This window comes from Dermochelys coriacea, chromosome 3 (assembly GCF_009764565.3).
Source record: "Dermochelys coriacea isolate rDerCor1 chromosome 3, rDerCor1.pri.v4, whole genome shotgun sequence".
NCBI lineage: Eukaryota > Metazoa > Chordata > Testudines > Dermochelyidae > Dermochelys > Dermochelys coriacea.
Window position 1 is genome coordinate 152,685,015 of NC_050070.1, and position 22,081 is coordinate 152,707,095.

The window sequence follows — 22,081 nt, forward strand, 5'->3', positions numbered from 1 at the left end:
TGCTCAACTGGGACCTTGAAACAGTGCTGTGATGCAAATAATAACAACATGAAGAAAAATTTAATTTGTTCAGTGTGTTTTCTACAGACATTTTCTGCATTAGAAACAGAAATTCTCAGGGGATTTTAGGGACTGATTTCTGCAGCAAAGATACACAGTTGGTATGTACCTTTGCTTCATTCTGTTAGTCACAGTCAAATGGCCCTATGTCTTTTCTTCAAAACCAACACCTCTAGCTCCCTTTAATTTTTTTTTCCTCATTAGACACTTGCTGCTGAGTTTGATAGTTTCCTAAAACTAATTTGTGGTTTATGCAACAGTGTTCCTATCCATGTCTGCTTGAATTATGGTAATTTTGAGACTAATATTTTTGAGTAACTACCTGTTACTCCATTGCCCTGTATTTTATATGGTCATTTGTATCTGTGAAGAGTGAATGCAAATTGCACATAATGTGCTTCCAGATTGGAAGAGTAATGCTTTATGTTTAGTCTGCACACATACAAATGAGTCTCCAAGGTAGAGGCCCACTATATTTAATGCTTTTGTAAAATTCAAGTGTATTATGTTGGCCATTGTTACTTCTTCTGTCTACATTTGTTGTGCTGTCAAATAATGCAGTCAATGCTCAGATATCACAGTGATAGTATTGTATTTACTATAGGTTGAGTGATTTTTGTCTGGCCAAGTTTGTTCATTGGTTTTATGCTAAATATTTAACTTTTTTGCCATAATATTAATTCAATTATTTTTCTGAGGAAATAAGTTATAGTTATTGTGATAGTCTGTAGACAGGCTGTCCTTTGTGAGACCCTTTACAAGTCCCTTGATTTATCCCTTTCAAGTGGTAGACCCATTCCTCAACTTCTCTTTGAGGAGGGATCCTGCTAAGCAACCATTCTCTGACTGGCCTCCAGCTTACAACACCCTGGTTGCCAGCTTGGGTTGCCAACTATCTAAAAGCTGAAAACTGAACTCTTGCTCTACCTTTTCTCCTGAGGCCCCGCCCCCACTCACTCTTCTTCTCCCCCCTTTTCCCCATCGTTCGCTTTCCACACACACACACCCTGCTCATTCCCCCATCTTCTGGGACTCACCTGCTGCCTGCAGAGCCAGGCTGGGAGGAGCTGATGCAAAGCCTGCCCACCTGCCAAATTGGGACACAGCAGTCGGACTCTGGCTCAGGAAAGGAGCATAGTTAGTGCATACGCAGCCTTTTAACACTCCCCTTTCCCATTCTTTCTTTCAATGTACAACTGTATTGAGCTTTTCCTGATTTCACTTAATATCCCCCATTGACTTATAATTAAATTAGAGCCTGGTAACATAGTACACAGGAAAATGAAGGTGAGATTTTATTGTTTGATTTGATCTGATCTGTGCAATACCATTTGCATAAACCCAAGGTAGATCATAGAATCATAGAACTGGAAGGGACCTCAAGAGGTCATCTAGTCCAGTGCCCTGCACTCAAGGTAGGACTAAGTATTATCTAGACCATCCCTGACAGGTGTTTGTCCAACCTGCTCTTAAAAATCCCCAATGATGGAGATTCCAGAACCCCCCTAGGCAATTTATTCCAATGCTTAACCACTGTGACAGTTAGGAAGTTTTTCCTAATGTCCAACCTAAACTGCCCTGGCTGCAATTTAAGCCCATTGCTTCTTGTCCTATCCTTAGAGATTAAGAAGAACAACTTCTCTCCCTCCTCCTTGTAACAATCTTTTATGTACTTGAAAACTGTTATCATGTCCTCTCTCAGTCTTCTCTTCTCCAGACTAAACAAACCCAATTTTTTCAATCTTCCCTCATAGGTAATGTTTTCTAGACCTCTATTCATTTTTGTTGCTCTTCTCTGGACTTTCTTCAATTTGTCCATATCCTTCCTGAAATGTGGTGCCCAGAACTGGACACAATACTCCAGCTGAGGCCTAATCAGTGTGGAGTAGAGCGGAAGAATTACTTCTCATGTCTTGCTTACAATACTCCTGCTAATACATCCCAGAATGATGTTTGCTTTTTGTGCAACAGCGTTACACTGTTGACTCATATTTAGCTTGTGATCCACTATGACCCCCAGATCCCTTTCCACATTACTCCTTCCTAGGCAGTCATTTCCCATTTTGTATGTATGCAATTGATGGTTCTTCTTTAAGAGATGTCTCTGTAGGTGCTCCACTGCAGGTGTCAGTGTGCCCCTGCGCCGTCGTTCGGAGATGTTTACAGCAGTACCCATACTGGTCGTGCATGCGCAGAGCCTGCCTCACATACCAGTCTTGTCTTAATAGTGCGCATTCACGACCAATCTCCTCTGTTCCTTCTCTACCGTCCCTGGCTGGATTCAGAGTTCAGCAGACTCATTAAAAACTTTTTCTCTTACTCATTCTACATCCTCTTTTCCCTTAGTTTAGCACCCTAGTTACTTGATAAGTTCATCCCTTTAAAAAAAATAAAAGTTTGTTCCCTCTTGTTCCTGTCATCCTCCAGCCGACGCTAATATGCCTGGCTCCCCAGGATTTAAGCGGTGCACTACATGTAGAGATGCTATCCTTATCTTGGATGGTCACTCCCAGTGTGTAAAATGCCTGGGGGGCCCCTTCATGCTGGCCTCTCCACTGAGGCTGCCATGGATGGGGCTGGTTTAGGAAGCAATAAAAATGGGAATGTTTGCCTTACTAGCAAGGGACTAAGCCCTCCTATTCATTTCCCAGACCCCTGGGGACCCTCGGAGCTCCACCCAGTCTTCTCAGAACCTTACTGGAAAATTGCATGGAGCAAGTGGGCTCTGAGCCATGATCCAGCCACTCGTCACACTAATGCTTAGCACAGATATAGTGCTTCGCTGCCAGGGATCTCAAAGTACACTGTAAATGGAAGTGGATATTGCCATCCTCATCTTATGGAAGGGGAAACTGAGACACGGAGCAGGGACATGATTTGCTCAGGGTCACCCACCAAGTCTGTAACAGAACTGGGATTAGAACCCAGGAGTCCTATCTCTCAGTCCCTCTGCTGTAACCACTAGCCCAAACTCCCTTTCCAGCATGTGTATGACCTATGCCCTTCCAAAGTATCCTGCCCCTAGGCTGCAATCCTGCTCCCCAGGAAATCAATTCCCTACAGGTGCCTACATGACACCCTTGGGCTGGGGTCTGCCTTGCAGAGGGCTTTCCCCTGCCTGGTGGCTGGGTCTCTGGGACGCTGAGTGTGGGCACAAAGCAGCCTACTGAGCACAGGCCCTGTACGGGGCTCAGCCAGCTTTAGGAGCCATGCGTGCCTGGCCTTTGTGGAGCTATAAATGAGTCAAGGCCACTTTTCGGTGTGGCCCCTGACCTGGAATATGGTGAGAGAGGGCAAGGCCCATGAGCCATGGGGCTTTCTTGCCGGGTCAGCAAAGCTATCCTACTGCAGAAAGCAGCTGGGCAGCCTAGGCTCTCTGCTGCCTCCTTGCCCCATGTGCAGCTTTGCCTGTTCCCCCCTCCTTGCCCTGTATATTGCCCGCCTGCTACCGCTGCCCCTCCCCACCTGTTGCTCGCCCGCATGCTGCCACCCCTCTCCCTGCCCCACCTCTTCCTGAACACCTGTTGCTTGGGTTGTTGCCGCCCTCCCCACCCCTCTTGCAGGTGCCTGGGCTGTTGTCCCCCATCCCTGCCATGAGTACCCCCCCCTTTCTTGCTCCACTTGTTGGAGTCCCGGAACCCGGCTCACCATCAAGTGACCCAGCCAGGTCATGGCACTCGTGTCTCTCCAGACACTGCGGATCCGCAGGAGGCCTGGGAGCAGAGAGCAGCTCCTCGTGGCTCCAGCCACAGCTGCTGCTCTTCCTGCCCCCTCGGTGGAAGAGGCGGTTACTACAAGTAACCGGACTTTGAGCACAGCTGTCTGGACGCTGCCAGGTTCCCCTTTCGACCGGGCATTGCCCCTGAAAACCCGTTACCTGACTCTATTGCCAACTGTGTTATTTATTAGCAATCCCTGGCACTTTGCAAGAGTTTTCCTTCAGGAGCCTGTGGAAAGCAACAATATGCAGTGAGACAGAAGCAGTTTCTTCAAAACAAAGTATGGTTTATTTGCTAAAAGATTCACTTCACTCAGGAGAAAAAGATTTAAAATAACAGACCTCTGTGTATACTGTGTTACCTGTGCTTGGCATTCCCTTCAAGCCACTAGGTAGACATGGGTTTGCCTCGATGTCCGCTCTTCTCTTGAGGACCAAATTAAAGTTTGTCAGTTGCAGATCCCTCACTCTCAGTTGGTGTCTCTGGGTCAACCTGCAGCTGCTGAAAACTCCCCCCACCCCTCCTTCTCTGTAGGGCAAGTCTTTTAATAGACCAATGTTTTGATGTTCAAATTCTCAGCCCTGGCAAACAGTCACATTGCCAGGGTTGGAGCTGAGAAGTCCCTCTTCATGGCTATAAACGTAACTATTGTGTATGAGAGGATGGTTCTTATCTAGGCTACGGGTTATTCTTTTCTACTTTCCTTCTCTACAGCCCCTCTTGATCTAATTATGCATTTAGGCAGGGTAGTATTACCTAGATTAACTGAAAGGCATATGTTAGTTATAAAAAGTAATATAAATATTTTCCAATTCTCCATACTTATGGAATGGTAATTGCCAGAATCACTTATCCTTCCTTTTTTAAAATTGATTCTATATTTGCGTTTTACCAATCTTCTGGCAGTACTCTTTGCCTGACAAGTTATATAATTCTGCCTCTATTTAATGTTTTTTTCTAGTTGTGTCCACACCAGCTAATACAATGTTTAATTTCTCCTGACTGGATAATATAATGTGGCTTTAAGTGTGCATCCTTTTTTATAAAATATTTCTTCAGATCTTTGTTGTGCACATTTTCTCTGTTTAGCTGGAGCATATGTAATATTAAATGAGACAGTGTTTTTAAAAAATCTGTTAAATTGTAATCTGCCGCTATTGTGGAATTCCTTATTGACACTAGAAAAAACATTCCCCACTGTATGTAGAAATTGAATAGGATTTAAAATCAAATGTATGTCCTTTGGAGACCAAAATATGTTACTAGATATTTCTTTGTATATATACTGCAGACTTAAGATAGCTTTATAATTGGACAGCAGTTTATGATAATTAGAGGATCTCTTAGTTACCAAATGTATATCCTGTTTGCATTTTTAAATTTTAATTTGATCAGGCCAATTTTGATGAACTCTGGCGGAAATTTGTCACTTATTCATCTGGTGAACAGCTGTTTGGATTACCTGTTACAGACTATGAAGTTTTACATAAAATCAGGTAATGGAAAATAGAGTTATCTTCAAGAACATGTTAAGTATTTTAGAAATGCTGTAATGAATTGAAAAAGGGCATTTGTACAAAAGTATATGTACTTATCCCATCATTTCTGGCAGACCTTATGTGGTATAAAAGAGCAGGGTGCCTGCAACTCTTAGCAGAGGGAGGAGAATAAACTGAGGTATCCAAAGGAAGATGAAGACCATCTGTGGTCTGGAATTAGAATGGAGTTGGAACTGCAGAGTCATGGCTGACTGGGTGCTCTGTCCATGGAATGGGGCTGGCTGGAAGTAAAAACTGCAATTGGGCTCTAAAGTGGTACTGACTGGAGCTAGGAAGTGGTGTTTCAGTTAGGGAGTAAGGAATGACCAGCATCTGGAGCCAGGCAGCAGGGATTAGCTGGGGATTCAGAGACGGAGACAATCTGAGGGTTTGGGGAATTGGTATGACTGGCGAAATGATATAAATATTACATGTATTCCAGGAAAAAAATTCGCATGCCTGACTCAGAAATAGTTGAACAGTATTCAAGCTTCCTCTGGATGGCTCACAGAGGTTTTTGCAACTGTAGGCTAAATTTAAAAAAACAAAACAATCCACAAAGGGAGATTAGAACATAGAATCTTTGTTAACTTGCAGGTAGGATTGCACAACTGAAGAAAAGATACACCATTAAACATATCTGTAAAACCCCAAAGTATTAAAAACCATAACAACTGAAAACTAAAGTTACGCAAACAATTCTGCCACTATTTTTAATACTCAGTACATATACACAGACCATTTAACATCAAAACAACTTTAACTTTGGTCCTGTATCGAAATCCAGAGGATGAGATCCTCAGCATTTGTGAATCAGCATAGCTCCTTTGAAAGATGAAGTCCAGAAATTTTAAAACCTTACTCTTATTCATACAATTGTTCTAAAAAGTTGGCCTTTCATAGAATTGTAATTATAGTATATAATGAGTGAGTATATATATAGTGAGTATGAACTCACTCATTTCTCTCTGTGTTTGCCTATTTGATATTTGTACAATATTGTATTGTATTGTCTTCTATTTACTCATTCCTTTATATTGGAATAATATGAGAGCAAGGTATTTTGTTATTATTTAGGTTACTCTACCTAGATAAATGTATTGGTATGATATCATTTAAATACTAAATATAAATATTTCTTTGTAAGTCAGTCCTCCAGCTTTTTAATAATTTTTGTTAATATTCTATGAATTCCATCCAATTTATTGAAAACTTTCTGGTATTGAGACAGCCAGAACTATATACAGTACTCTAATGGTTTTCCAACCTCAGCAATATAAAAAGCAACAATCGTTCTGGTCCATGATATAATGCCTATACAAAGGCATCCCAAAATTAATTAGAAATTGTATTAATATAATCTTGCAAACTCATGTCAAACCCATTGTCCCTTGCTAAATCCATTTCTCCTCTAGCTATTCAAGCATTATTCTATAATTTGATAGTCTTGGGCATCCCCCTGCCTCTCATATTCCACAGCTTTTTGGTCAGAAGTTCATTTATCTGGCCTTTCTGTACAAACCAGCTAAGCATTTCCTCCAACTTAAACCATTTCAGGAGGGAAATATTAAAAGGCATCTTCAAATAAAAACTAAAATGTGGGCAATACAGGCTTGTCTATACAGGGGAGTTAAACTGGGTTGAGCTGAGCTAATATGGTTTGAAAACACTTTCATGCACAAAACACCATTCATTGTGATGCACTAACTGCATTTATCAAACTCTGGAGTCCTCTTTCAAAGTGAACTAAGTTTGATATGAGTTGTGTAAGTTCAGTCTATTGTTTATGTTCATGCATTGCAGCTGCGCACTACTTTGGCAGTCCTCCAATTGCTATCCCACGTTGCTTTGTGGGCGATCATCACTGATTTGTTCATGTGCCCTCCACTGCTCTGGTGTCAAGTTGACTGGATGTCCCCATTTGCTCCTTAATTCAAAAATATCTGCATTGCTGTGATATTGCCTTACAACATTACTTGAGCAGCTGCCTGGAGCTATACTGAGACGCTCGATCTTATCCACAATCTGGGAAGAAGCATCAATGCAGGAAGCTCTTGTGGCCAGGCACTGAAATAAAGATCCTTTTATGTACATTGCTAAGCAGATGTCTGCGAAGCACCCGAACCAGATCACCCACCAGTGCAGAATAAAGACCAAACAGCTCAGGAGAATGTACATTAAAACCAAGGATACCAGGAAAAGTCCGGCAGTGGAAATGTGATCTGTATATTTTTGAGGAGCTGGACACAATTTTGATCCATTACACCAGAAGTCAGCAATCTCCGGCACGCAGCCCATCAGGGTAATTTGCTGGCGGGCCATGAGACATTATGTGCTGGCCACCGCTTCCGGCAGCTCCCATTGGCCAGGAACGGCGAACCGCGGCCACTGGGAGCTGCATGGGGCTGTGCCTGCGGGTGGTCAATGTAAACAAAATGACTCGCAGCCCATCAGCGGATTACCCTGATGGGCCATGTGCCGAAGGTTGCCGACCCCTGCATTACACTACTACTGAAACTTGCCTCCCCCTTTGCTGCCCCACTCCAAGGATGAGCAGCAAGAGTCATTGGAGGATGAACATGAGGAGCCTCCTGAAAAGCTGTCCCCAGCAAGCCAAGATGTGTTCAGGAGTCAGAACTTTGTTGCCAGGTAGAAAGCGACCCTGATTCCTACCATGCAGGAACTGAGCGTGATTCCTAGCCAGTTTCTAGCCTGAAATACAGGCCAGGGTTGAGGAGGCACATCCTATTGAGGAAAACTTGTCATGTATCTAACTATTTTTAAAATGTATTATTATTATTATGCTATACTACCATGTTACCTTCTGTTCTGGAAGCTTAATGGCCACAGCCATTTTAGGCAGATATGAACTAGTAGCCTTTCTGAGTCTCCAGCTCCCTCCTCAACTCCCTTCTTCATCCCATACATTTGGCCACCCCCTGCCCCCCACCAATACATGTTTTCAAAATAGAAACTGCTCATGCCAGATAACTGACCTGTCTCATGTTATCACCATTTTGAAGCCCATACCATGACCTATCTACCTATGTTCCTTTCCCCTCCCCACATCTGTCCTACCAGGTGAACTCATGCCGCAGTATATCAGGCGCCGCCAGCCCATGCTCTCTCAGCTTCTTCTTACCGCTAAAGTGCAAGCATCCTCTGCAGCCTTCCTTGCTCAGGTCCTGATCCAAGAGTTTGTCGGGCCGCCACCTGGCCATCTGTTCATACGTTTGCATTGCACTACACACTGATCCAGCAGGCTTGAGATGACGCTGGCTTTGGCAGACCAGTGCTGCAAGCTGCACGACGGTGAACTCCAAGACCTCCTCCATTGATACTGCTTGTGAGTCACCTAGAATGGAATCGACACGAGCAAGCACTCAAAGAAGAAAAAACGGTTATCTGCCTTTCGTAACTGTTCTTCTTTGAGATGTGTTGCTCATGTCCATTCCATTACCCACCCTGCTGCCCCTCTGTCATAGTTGTCAGCAAGAAGGAACTGAGAGGGCATGGCCGACTGTGCCTGATATACCACAGCATGATTGCGGCACTCTGGAGGGCACCACAGCTGACCCTATGGGTACCACTAAGGCAAAAATCTCTGACGGCCACGTATGTGAGCACACACACCCACCTAGAATGGAATGGACATGGGCAACACATCTTGAAAAACAACAGTTACGAAAGGTAGTTAACTGGTTTTTATGCACAGCATCACCTAGTGGCTGAACAGTATAGTACAGTTTAGCATTCCATTACAACAACTTTTTAAAGTTTCTACATTCCTATCATTTCCAAAATATATACTTAGGAGAGGCTCATATACCAGAGAAGTGTACCTTCTGTCAAAAATTGAAGGCAAGGACAAGAAAGAGCTGTGAACTGAAGCTGAGGCTCCTGATGATGGAGAGGTCTCAGAGACCAGCCACTGACCCTAGTCCTGGGACTCCCCCAGAGCAACAATCCCCAGTGCAACCATCAACGTCCATGGCACATCAAACTCTGGTGGTGTCAAAGAGGAAATCTACTGATTCCTCTCACAAAAGCTCAGAAAAGAGAGCTATTCTCAGATTGAAGAATTGACCAGGAGAAAGAGATCCCTGGCAAAATCAGTGACCTTGATACCAACAGAGCCACAGCGCAGTACCCATGAGACATTAGGCTCCTCAACTACGAATACCAGCACTAAGCCTAAAAACCAGAGGGGCACAGCTCAGTAGCATCAGTACCATCTGACAAGAGAACTGGTAGAGACCAGAATACCTCTTCTAAACTGGGACCTCTGGAGACAAGGAAAGCCGTGGTACTGAGCACTTCAATCAGAGAGACCTCTTCTGGCTGATCATCAGACAAAAGACTACAGCTACCACTGACTCCTTGATACTCATTGGCCATTCTAGACAAATTTTGTTGGTACCAGTTACCATGGCAGTACCACAGGAATTTCGTTTCTCCAAGGACCTCTTGGTTTCAGAGAAACTGGAATTCCTGCTGCTTGGTATTGGTGGTGCGGTGCAGTACTGACCACATCTCAGTCTCTGGAATTCCCTATGGTTCTAGGACACTCACCGCCAGCCTCTATCAAATGAAAAGGAAGAAGACAATGATAACTTATCTTCGGTCTAAGTGCAAAGTTTCCCAGGGCAATGTTAAGGAACAGTCACCTAGAACCATGACAGGACTGACAAGGCCCACCCATTTGGTATGGATACTTTTGTGTACCATCACCCAGGCCCTTTACACCATATCAGTGGCTGTACTGGGACTCATGGGCAGCCTATAGACACCAGTCCTCTAGGACCTCAAGTGTCTCCCATAGGATTAGAGTAAGATGATCTCCTCAGCTTCCATTTCTAGACTTCCTGATCCACAAGAAGCAGGAGGCAAGGCTCGATCAAGAAATTACTCCAGCAATAAACATTTCATCATCCACTCCAGGTGAAGCTGTGATGCCTCCTCCACCATCTACGTCACATAACTTTGAACAATTTTTGGATCTCACTAGGAGAGTGGCAGAGACATTTCAGATCCACCTTGAAGAAGTAAAGGAGTTGCAAAACAAGATGTTAGACATCCTCCACACATCCTCACCAGCACGTATTGCATTCCTGATCAACAAGGTCCAACTAGACCCAGCCAAGGTCATCCGGCAAATGCTGGCCATGATAACTCCCACATGTAAAAGGACAGACAAAAATATTATGTCCCCTCTATGATTGTGGACTTTTTATTTTCCCAACCATCCCCAAATTCCCTTATTGTATATACTGTAAACACACATGGCAAACAGCACCATGCTAAATCAACACCCTACTACAAGAACTGGTAATGACTGGCCTTATTTGGCAGGAAGTCATATTCATCAGCAACCCTACAATTTAGGATTGCTAATTACCAGGCGCTATGGTGAAATATTATATCGATTATGGAAAACTTAATGCCTTTATTAAACATCTCCCAAATGATCAAAGAGAACAGTTCTAAGCCATCATTGCCAAGAGCCAGTTTCTGGCAAGGACAGCACTACAGACTGCATTAGATGCTGGAGACACAGCTGCCTGCTCCATATCAATGGCAGTAATGATGAGGAGAGCTTCCTGGCTTCACCTTTCCATTCTCCCAAGAGAAGTCCAAATGACCGTGGAGGACCTTCCATTCAAAGAATCCAAACTCTTTGCAGAAAAGACAGATGCCTCACTACACACGCTGAAGGACTGAAGAGCCACATTATGCTCTTTGGGGAGCTACACAGTGGCACAAAAAAGACAATACAGTAAGTCACAGACATCACAAAGATCCTGACCAGCCCAGTTTCCTCCACCTCAGAGACAATACAAACCCCAGCAGAAGACAACAGGTGCAGAAATGAAAGCCGATGGTTCCCCAAACTTCAACTGTGCAGCCCTCAATGTTGAAACATCAGTTTTGATACTTTGGCTGAGGTCCCAAGGAACCACTGCCATCATCAATTGCTGCAAAACTCGAACCATCTACATCCCTTTGGACACTGCCTTGTTCTTTTTCAACAAAACTGGGAAAAGATAACATCAGACAAATGGGTACTGGAGATCATCTCCAATGGTTATTCAATCCATTTTACCTCCCTCCCTCCTACCCATCCTCCCTCCCCACCCTCTTCAGGGACCCTCCTCATGAGAGCCTATTATGTCAGGAAATAAATCATCTCCTAAACCTTGGTGCTATAGAACCAGTTCCAAATGAACACAGAGGGAAGGGTTTCTATTACAGATATTTCCCAATATCGGGGGCAAAACAGAGGATGGAGACCCATTCTCAATCTGAGAGCACTAAACAAATATGGAAAGGCACAAAGCATTACATTACCAGCAATAATTCCATCTCTAAACCAGGGAGACTGCTTCTCAGTCCTTGACCTACAAAGATGCTTATTTTCACATTGTGATTCAACAGAAGGTTTCTCAGGTATACTTTTGGTCAAGACCATTTTCATTACGGGGTACTTCCATTCAACCTGTCACCTGCACCCAGCATGTTCTTGAAGGTCCTATCTATGGTAGCGGCCCACCTTCACAAATGAGGAAACATGATGTACCTGTATCTAGATGACTACCTACTCAAAGCATGATCTTTTGATGACACCTAGTGGTCACGCAAAAGACTATAGATGTATTCACACAATGGGGACTACAGCTGAACACTCAAAAATTGACTTTGACTCCTGGATACCATATGGAATTCATAGGAGCCTATCTCGATGTGGTGAAGGCCAAAGCCTTCCTCCCACTACACAGATTCAACACCCTCACTGTGTTAATAGACACCATTCCAACTCCCAGATCTCGGCCAGAAATTGCCTCCAACAACTTGGGCACATGGTGGCAGGCACACTTGTGATAAGTCACATGACACTTCACATGTGTTGCCTTCAGGCATAGCTCAAAATGGTATACGCACCAAACAGAGACACATTGAATAAACAAACTACTGTTGACAGTCAAAGACTCTCTTGAGTGGTGGAAAGATCCTCAGAATGTCTGCACAGGGGTCCCCTTCACACAGCCACCTCCAACATTGAAACTGATAACAGACACATCTTTACTGGGCTTGGGAGCTCATGTAGACAGTCACACAATTAAGGGCAAATGCTCCCCCATAGAATCAATGCTCCGTATCCACCTACTGGAGCTCAGACTGGTCAGGAATGCTTGTGCACATTTCCTACCATTGATCAATGGCGAACATATAAAGGTCATAACAGACAGCATAGCATGAATCTTCTGCATAAGCACCATGGAGGGGTGAGATCACCATCCCTTTCGGCAGAGGCAATGAAACTGTGGAATTGATGCATTCGGCACAGCAGCATTATATCAGTAGCCTACCTGCTGGGTGTATGAATACCTTAGTGGACACCTTTGTTGCTTTTTTTCCCTTCTGTTTGCAACCTTTGTTGCTTTTTTCCTCTTTTTCCGTTCTCCTCGGGCACTTGTTTACTTCTGACACCATGTCATGCTCCTGTACCAGATATAGACTGACTACAGAATTGTCTTCTGAGCAAGATTCACACCAAATACAAGAGCCTTTAATGTTCTGCCTGTATGGCTCAAATAAGGTATGTTTCCACAATGCCACCTAGTTGGCCCAACAGTATAATACAGCTTATCATTCCATTACACAAGTGGCCTTTGAATGGCTTCATTAGCCACAGCAGCAGAGGATAAGATGGGTCTTCCTGGGTAACCAGAGCAATCTGACACCATTAATGTCCACAGGGAGCAAATTGTCCTTTCTCCGTTAATTTAAATAGTACCGAGTTTCAAAAGATCCTAGTATCATGCATCCTTCCAGACCATCTTGAAATTATGTTTGTAAACCTGCTATGGTGGTCAACTAGCCCTTGGAACACTATGGAGAAATACCCATACCTTTCTGTTTATTAATTCTGAGCCTTGGTGTGTGTGTGTGTGTGTGTGTGTGTGAAATAATAGGCACATGTAAGGCCATCAATTGCCTTACTACACCTTGAGAACCCTATGTAGGCAAAGTCATCAATAATCTCTTGATCATTATCATGGTTTGTAAATCAGTGCAATGGTACTTTATGTATTGCATCATACGCCTTTGTGACAATGGCCCCAACAGTTCACCTTCCTATGTCTATTTGGTTGGCTACAGACTGGTAGCATTCAGGGATGGCAAGCTTCTATATGGCAGTGGCAACCCACTCTTCTACAGGTAAGAGACATCTCATGTTGGTACAGTGCTGCTACGGTTCTGGTGCTAGTTCAGCACATATCTAAAAAGGGTTGCCTTCACCATCCTGAAATTCTCTTGCCACTGTTAGTCATCCCAGGTCTGCAGACTGATCCATTCCCACCAATTGATGAACCCAGAAACAGTGCTGCATGGTGTGAGGCTGCTCCAGGAACAGCTCCTGGAATAGCAGTTGCTCTGCATTATCTTCTTTTTCCTCATCGTCATTTGGCTTCCTCTGCTGCTGCGGAAACTCAAGCTTCTGTTGATGCCACATCATCTGCTTGGTGGTGCACTGGGCAAGTCGAAAATCAAAGTTATCCAGCTTCAAAAGCTGAAATACAGCCAAAGCAGCTTTTGCATATTTATAGTTGCCAACATAGTCTTGTGGAGCATTGTTGGATCCATACTGGCCAACAGCAATTTGAAAATGGTGCTAGCCTACCCAGAAAGGAAGCACATGATTTTTACAAATGTGAACCTACTGGGCTTCTGCTATGCATCCCACAATGCATAGCGAGGAAAAATCCCAGAATGCACACTGCTGAGCGGTGAAGCAAAGGACCATAGGATATCCTCAGAGAATGCCGTGTGTTTAGTACACAGCAAGCTGCTACCATGTGAGTGCAATGATACAAATTGAAAGAGGGCACAGCTGACTTGTGTGCATGCTATTAAAGTGCGGCTTGCCTGTTGCATGTGAACTAATGTGCATCAAATCAGTCTGGTTTATCCCCCAACATCCCCCCCATAGACAAGACCCTAATTAGTCTACCTGAAACTTTTGCAATATTGTTATTAATATCAAACAACTTGATTATTGGGCTATTCAGACTAGTACTTCACATTGTTTTATTACTTGATTGCTGCTATTGTTCTCTTTGCTAGAGTACATAGACACAGCTTTCTAACCCCAAAGGCTTGCATTCTAAAAAGATTTTAGTTATTCTTCTGTACTCATAATAAATGAGCAGAAATTATTACACTGTCTTTCAGTAGCTGATTCTAATGGTTGATATGGTTTTTATCTTGTAGGAAGGAGCTAGGATTGCTTCAGAAATTATATGGATTATATGATACTGTAATGAACAATATTAGTGGGTATTATGAGATACTTTGGACAGATGTAGACATTGAAAAAATTAATGCTGAACTTTTGGACTTTCAAAACAGGTATTTCTCCTAATTTGAACTTTTTAACAGGTTAAATCTGAATATAAATAATGATAATTGCATTACAAATAACTTAGTATCTTTAAAGCATGTTGATATATATATAAATTTGGGAAATTTGTTAATAGTGTTTGTCACAGGGTGACTGGCTCCTTTGAGGGGATATGAGTCCCAGCCCAGGCTTTTACTAATCAGGTGCCTCTTTGCTGAGGTTGTGGGGCTAGGTTCAGGTGACAACCTGAAGATTACCTGTTCTTTATAAAGGCCAACAGGAGCTTTGTGCTGGAAAACGGTAGGGGAAAGAACCAAGTTATTAGGTGATTTCTAGACAGATGGCTTAAAGAGTGAACTGTAGGGAGTAGAAAAGCTGCTGCAGAAATCCGTGGGTCAGGGCAAGGATGGGGAGAGACTGAGAGAGATGAGGGAAAAGCCACTGGGAACAGTAGACAATGTTGGGTGAACTATATATTGGGGTATTGTGCCCAAGTTTTCTGTTTAATCAAAAAACTGTGCCCAAAGACAAGGACCCACAACAGACTCAGGTGTTACATTGATCCTGCCTGGACTAGTGAGCTAGCTCACTGGCTTACAGTATTGACTATAAGATTAAAATTTGAGAATCTCTTGAAACATTGTATACTATTCTTAAAATACATAGGTAACCTAAAATAACTTGAGAAACTGAACACCTTTTACAGTAGGCGTTCCTGTTATATAATTAGTAGGTGTACTACTCCAGTATTCTTGAAAAATTAAAAATATTTTGATACTTTGAAGTCTAATGAGTCATAGTTTGCTCACAAAAAAGTTTTCTAATTTTTAAATTTATTTTATTTTTAGTGCTTTAGAAATTAGCTTCAGTGTTATGTGAGGAAATATATAGCATGGAGGATGGGGGCTAGATTTATGGGACAGAATAGATTTTTTTTTGTTCAGCATAGCTTCTTTCCTCAGTCACCACTAATGGGTTAATGCCCTCAACCTGTGGAATTTGTAGGCAATCCAAAGTTGTTGCTGGAGGCTCCAGGACAACGCCTCATCCTTCAGCTCAAACTACCAGATGTCCAGCCTCTGGTGGCATAATAAATTGGTGGTTCAGTTTCTCCTGTGCACTTTGTTTTATAACTTTAATTTTTATTTGTTGTTGTGCAGCAGTAATTTATAATCTTTCTTCCACATTCTCTTTCTCCCTTGGATTGGGTATTTAATAGTGTGATGGTTTCAGTCACCTGGATCTGTCATTGCTGTGCCTCCCTTCTGGGATCCCTCTGCCTGCCCGCCTAACAGGCAGTGCTCTCCCACAAACATTGGGCTAAATCTAAGTGGTGTTCCCTATATGAGGCAGCATGTACTGGCACTAGAGAGGGCAAATTATAGCTTACCTGTTCACAGCTAGCCAAACCTTGCATAGCCAGGGCACAAGGCTCAGAGTTGAACAGATATGTCAGGACATTACCTTCTCCCAGGAGCTGTGACGCCAATACAGAAAAGCTTGGAGGTTCTGAATATTTTGGGAAGAGGGATGAGAATGATGTTATCAGTCTAACCCAGAGAGTAAGTCCAGCATCAGAACTGGGCTGGAGTAGAAAACCTCCTGAAAGGATTCGAAGTCGTATCTCTACCCCACCCCGGTATTGAAGTGGATACTTAGTTTCCTAAGGAAAAAAGCAGGGCTTCTACAAAGCCCTTTTCCTCCCATGATGAATCAGGATTCTTATGATTTTCAGGGGTAAGGTGAAGAAATGGGGTTTCTTCTTCAAGTGTCCTCTGCATACTCCCACTCTTTGGATATGCACCGATTGGTGTGGTAGAATGGTGCAGGCTTTTATTAGTAGTGCCTGATTGTTTATGTGTCCTTCTCCGCCCCCGCCTTCAGCATCTGATCATGTTTTGAGGGCATGGCTGTAAAAGGGGGCATAGCAGTGGTTACCAGTCCCACCTCAGTTCCTTTTAACTGCTGCCTGGATGGATGTGAGCCTTCTTTGGATTCAATAGGTGCCATGTTTATTATTTTTAATAGTTAGATAGTTAGCACTTAGTGTTAGTATTAGTTACTGTTTGTTATTGCAGATCCAAAGATCAAGAAGCATGGTTTTAAAAGATGTGTATTATGTCTGGCAGTTTTTCCAGAGTCAGATGCCCATGCTTGCTCGCTTAGGAGCAGGGCATTCTCCTTGTTGTTGCTTGATGTATGTACTTTCACACCATGAGCTAGTAAGGACAGGCAAAACAGATTCCAAGCTCTCCTTATCAATTAAAACCTCCAGATCTGAGGTGTCTAAGGTTTCAGATAATAAAAGCAAGAGGCCTGGTTTGGCTCCAAGTCCTTCAAGTTCCACAAAGTCTTTTGTGGTTAAATCACAAGGAGTCCAGTGGCACCTTAAAGACTAACAGATTTATTTAAACCGTCAATCTTGGCAGTGAGCTCCAGTTCCAAAGTCCTCTGACCTGGCTGCAAAGAAGGTACCAGAGTCAAGGAAATCAGGTTTGGAAGATAAATGACCTGAGAATAGAAGGGTGTGCTGTCTTCCGGGTGCAAAGATACAGGATGTAGACCTGAGGTTGAAAAGGATCCTAAAGGGAGCGGGAAAGAATCCCCTAATTATCCTTCATGTGGGAACAAATGATACGGCTAGATTCTCACTGGAAAGTATTAAGGGAGACTATGCTAGGCTGGGGAAGACGCTTAAGGAAATTGAGGCTCAGGTGATCTTTAGCGGGATCCTTCCTGTTCCTAGAGAAGGGCAACAAAGGTGTGACAAGATTATGACTGTCAACAGATGGCTTAGGCAGTGGTGCTATAAGGAGGGCTTTGGGATGTATGGCCACTGGGAGGCATTCACGGACAGAGGACAGTTCTCTCGGGATGGACTTCATCTGAGTAGGGAAGGAAATAGACTTCTAGGATCGAGGCTGGCACAACTGATAAAGAGAGCTTTAAACTAGGAATTGGGGGGAGATGGGTGGGAGATGTTCAGAAAATCTCCACGCCAGATTTTAGCATTGAGAGGGAAGAAGATGAAGTAAGAAAGGATACAGCCGTGGGTAGGAGAATGTATATAAGGAGCGAGGGCGGTGTGGATACTAGTCTAATAGGTTATACTGGGTGTAGAATGACTGTGCCTAATAGGGTACAAAATGTGAATGAGTCCAAACAGCAAAAATTAAGATGTTTGTACACCAATGCGAGGAGTCTAGGTAACAAAATGGAGGAACTAGAGCTACTGGTGCAGGAAGTGAAACCAGATATTATAGGGATAACAGAAACATGGTGGAATAGTAGTCATGACTGGACTACAGGTATTGAAGGGTATGTGCTGTTTAGGAAAGACAGAAACAAAGGTAAAGGTGGTGGGGTAGCATTGTATATTAATGATGAGGTAGAATGTAAAGAAATAAGAAGCGATGCAATGGATAAGACAGAGTCCGTGTGGGCAAAAATTACATTGGGGAAGAAAACTAGTAAAGCCTCTCCTGCGATAGTGCTTGGGGTGTGCTATAGACCTCCGGGATCTAATTTGGATATGGATAGAGCCCTTTTTAATGTCTTTAATCAAGTAAATACTAATGGAAACTGCATGATCATGGGAGACTTTAACTTCCCAGATATAGACTGGAGGACCAGTGCTAGTAATAATAATAGGGCTCAGATTTTCCTAGATGCGATAGCTGATGGATTCCTTCATCAAGTAACTGAGCTAATTCAGTTCAAACTAAATGGAAGGATTAACAAAAATAAATCTGCAACTAGGGTTTTGATTTTCAAAAGGGCTGACTTTCAAAAATTAAGGAAATTAGTTAGGGAAGTGGATTGGACTGAAGAATTTATGGATCTAAAGGTAGAGGAGGCCTGGGATTACTTTAAATCAAAGCTGCAGAAGCTATCGGAAGCCTGTATCCCAAGAAAGGGGAAAAAATTCATAGGCAGGAGTTGTAGACCAAACTGGATGAGCAAGCATCTTAGAGAGGTGATTAAGAAGAAGCAGAAAGCATACAGGGAGTGGAAGATGGGAGGGATCAGCAAGGAAAGCTACCTAATTGAGGTCAGAACATGTCGGGATAAAGTGAGACAGGCTAAAAGTCGAGTAGAGTTGGACCTTGCAAAGGGAATTAAAACCAATAGTAAAAGGTTCTATAGCCATATAAATAAGAAGAAAACTAAGAAAGAAGAAGTGGGGCCTCTTAACACTGAGGATGGAGTGGAGGTTAAAGATAATCTAGGTATGGCCCAATATCTAAACAAATACTTTGCCTCAGCCTTTAATAAGGCTAAAGAGGATCTTAGGGATAATGGTAGCATGACAAATGGGAATGAGGATATGGAGGTAGATATTACCGTATCTGAGGTAGAAGCGAAACTGAAACAGCTTAATGGGACTAAATCGGGGGGCCCAGATAATCTTCATCCAAGAATATTAAAGGAATTGGCACCTGAAATTGCAAGCCCATTAGCAAGAATTTTTAATGAATCTGTAAACTCAGGAATAGTACCGAATGATTGGAGAATTGCTAATATAGTTCCTATTTTTAAGAAAGGAAAAAAAAGTGATCCGGGTAACTACAGGCCAGTTAGTTTGACATCTGTAGTATGCAAGGTCCTGGAAAAAATTTTGAAGGAGAAATTAGTTAAGGACATTGAAGTCAATGGTAAATGGGACAAAATACAACATGGTTTTACAAAAGGTAGATCGTGCCAAACCAACCTAATCTCCTTTTTTGAAAAAGTAACAGATTTTTTAGATAAAGGAAATGCAGTGGATCTAATTTACCTAGATTTCAGTAAGGCATTTGATACCGTGCCACATGGGGAATTATTAGTTAAATTGGAGAAGATGGGGATCAATATGAACATCAAAAGGTGGATAAGAAATTGGTTAAAGGGGAGACTGCAACGGGTCCTACTGAAAGGCGAACTGTCAGGTTGGAGGGAGGTTACCAGTGGAGTTCCTCAGGGATCGGTTTTGGGACCAATCTTATTTAATCTTTTTATTACTGACCTTGGCACAAAAAGTGGGAGTGTGCTAATAAAGTTTGCAGACGATACAAAGCTGGGAGGTATTGCCAATTCGGAGAAGGATCGGGATATTATACAGGAGGATCTGGATGACCTTGTAAACTGGAGTAATAGTAATAGGATGAAATTTAATAGTGAGAAGTGTAAGGTTATGCATTTAGGGATTAATAACAAGAATTTTAGTTATAAATTGGGGACGCATCAATTAGAAGTAATGGAAGAGGAGAAGGATCTTGGAGTATTGGTTGATCATAGGATGACTATGAGCTGCCAATGTGATATGGCTGTGAAAAAAGCTAATGCGGTTTTGGGATGCATCAGGAGAGGCATTTCCAGTAGGGATAAGGAGGTTTTAGTACCGTTGTACAAGGCACTGGTGAGACCTCACCTAGAATACTGTGTGCAGTTCTGGTCTCCCATGTTTAAAAAGGATGAATTCAAACTGGAGCAGGTACAGAGAAGGGCTACTAGGATGATCCGAGGAATGGAAAACTTGTCTTATGAAAGGAGACTTAAGGAGCTTGGCTTGTTTAGCCTAACTAAAAGAAGGTTGAGGGGAGATATGATTGCTCTCTATAAATATATCAGAGGGATAAATATAGGAGAGGGAGAGGAATTATTTCAGCTCAGCACCAATGTGGACACAAGAACAAATGGGTATAAACTGGCCACCAGGAAGTTTAGACTTGAAATCAGACGAAGGTTTTTAACCATCAGAGGAGTGAAGTTTTGGAATAGCCTTCCAAGGGAAGCAGTGGGGGCAAAAGATCTATCTGGTTTTAAGATTCTACTCGATAAGTTTATGGAGGAGATGGTATGATGGGATAATGGGATTTTGGTCATTAATTGATCTTTAAATATTCAGGGTAAATAGGACTAATCCCCTGAGATGGGATATTAGATGGATGGGATCTGAGTTACTATAGAAAATTCTTTCCTGGGTATCTGGCTGGTGAATCTTGCCCATATGCTCAGGGTTTAGCTGATTGCCATATTTGGGGTCGGGAAGGAATTTTCCTCCAGGGCAGATTGGAGAGGCCCTGGAGGTTTTTCGCCTTCCTCTGTAGCATGGGGCATGGTTGACTTGAAGGAGGCTTCTCTGCTCCTTGAAGTCTTTGAACCATGATTTAAGGACTTCAATAGCTCAGACATGGGTGAGGTTTTTCATAGGAGTGGGTGGGTGAGATTCTGTGGCCTGCGCTGTGCAGGAGGTCGGACTAGATGATCAGAATGGTCCCTTCTGACCTTAGTATCTATGAATCTATGAATCTATAAATTCTACCTTACACTATAGGCGAAGTTAGAGAGAGTATCATGCCACGACCTAATTATCATCATGGGAGACCTGAATGCCAAGGTCGGTAAGGACAACACAAACAATGGCAGACTAATGGGAAGACATCGGTGTGGCACCATGAATGAAAACAGAGAAAGCCTTGTTGATTTTTGTAACATTAATGACCTAGTCATCAGCGGAACCCTGTTTGAACATTGTGAAATTCACAATCTCACATGGTAGTCTCCAAATGGCAGAGGTAAGAACCAGATTGATCATATCATGATCAATGGCAAATGGTGACGCTCACTGACAGATGTGAAAGTGAGAAGTGGTGCAGATGTTGGCAGCAACCACCACCTTGTGACAGCCTCCATCAAGCTAAAACTGAGAAGTGTGGGTCCACCAAACAAGGGACATAGATATTATGATATTGACAAGCTTAAGTCCCTTGAAATACAGAAAGCCTTCGTTCTGCAGTGAACAAACAGGTTTCAAGCACTTGCGACCTTGATTAAGAGGAGGGGAATTCAGATGAGGAGATTAACAAAAGGTGGGACAAAGTAACAGCAATTTATAAACAGAGCAGTGAAGACTGTCTAGGCTACAGGCAGAAGAGAAGGAAGGAGTGGATTACACCCAGCACATGCAATGCCATAGAAACCAGATGAGCCCTGAAGAAAAAAGTTTTAGACACAAAATCCCAGAAGCTAAAGGATAGCAAGACACATCAGGAGGTCAAATGCCATTTGAGGGCAGACAAATGGCATTATATTGATAATCTGGCAACACAAGCAGAGGATGCAGCTGCTCGTGGTGAGCAAGGAGCTGTCTACAAAATGATGCAGCTTATCAGTGGTAAACGCCAGACACCAACAAATACTCTCATCAGGAACAGACAAGGACACCTACTAACAACCGAAAAAGAACAAGAAATGCGCTGGACAGAGCATTTCAAAGAAATGCTGAACAGGGAGCCACCTAAAGAGGAAACAAACATCCAGGAGGCAGAAGAAAATCTTGATATCAACATAGACCCCCCAACTAAGGAAGAGATCATTCA

The 22,081-nt window shown here is 42.9% G+C and overlaps 1 protein-coding gene across 1 annotated transcript in view; it reads left to right on the top strand.

Annotated features, from left to right (window-relative positions):
* The window catches only part of DNAH8 (dynein axonemal heavy chain 8), a 617,537-nt gene that overhangs the window by 279,837 nt on the left and 315,619 nt on the right, over window positions 1-22,081 (top strand). Inside the window, exons 33-34 of the mRNA XM_043511607.1 lie at window positions 5,175-5,275; window positions 14,591-14,728. Coding sequence (XP_043367542.1) covers window positions 5,175-5,275; window positions 14,591-14,728 — 239 coding nt within the window. The remainder of the gene's footprint in view (window positions 1-5,174; window positions 5,276-14,590; window positions 14,729-22,081) is intronic.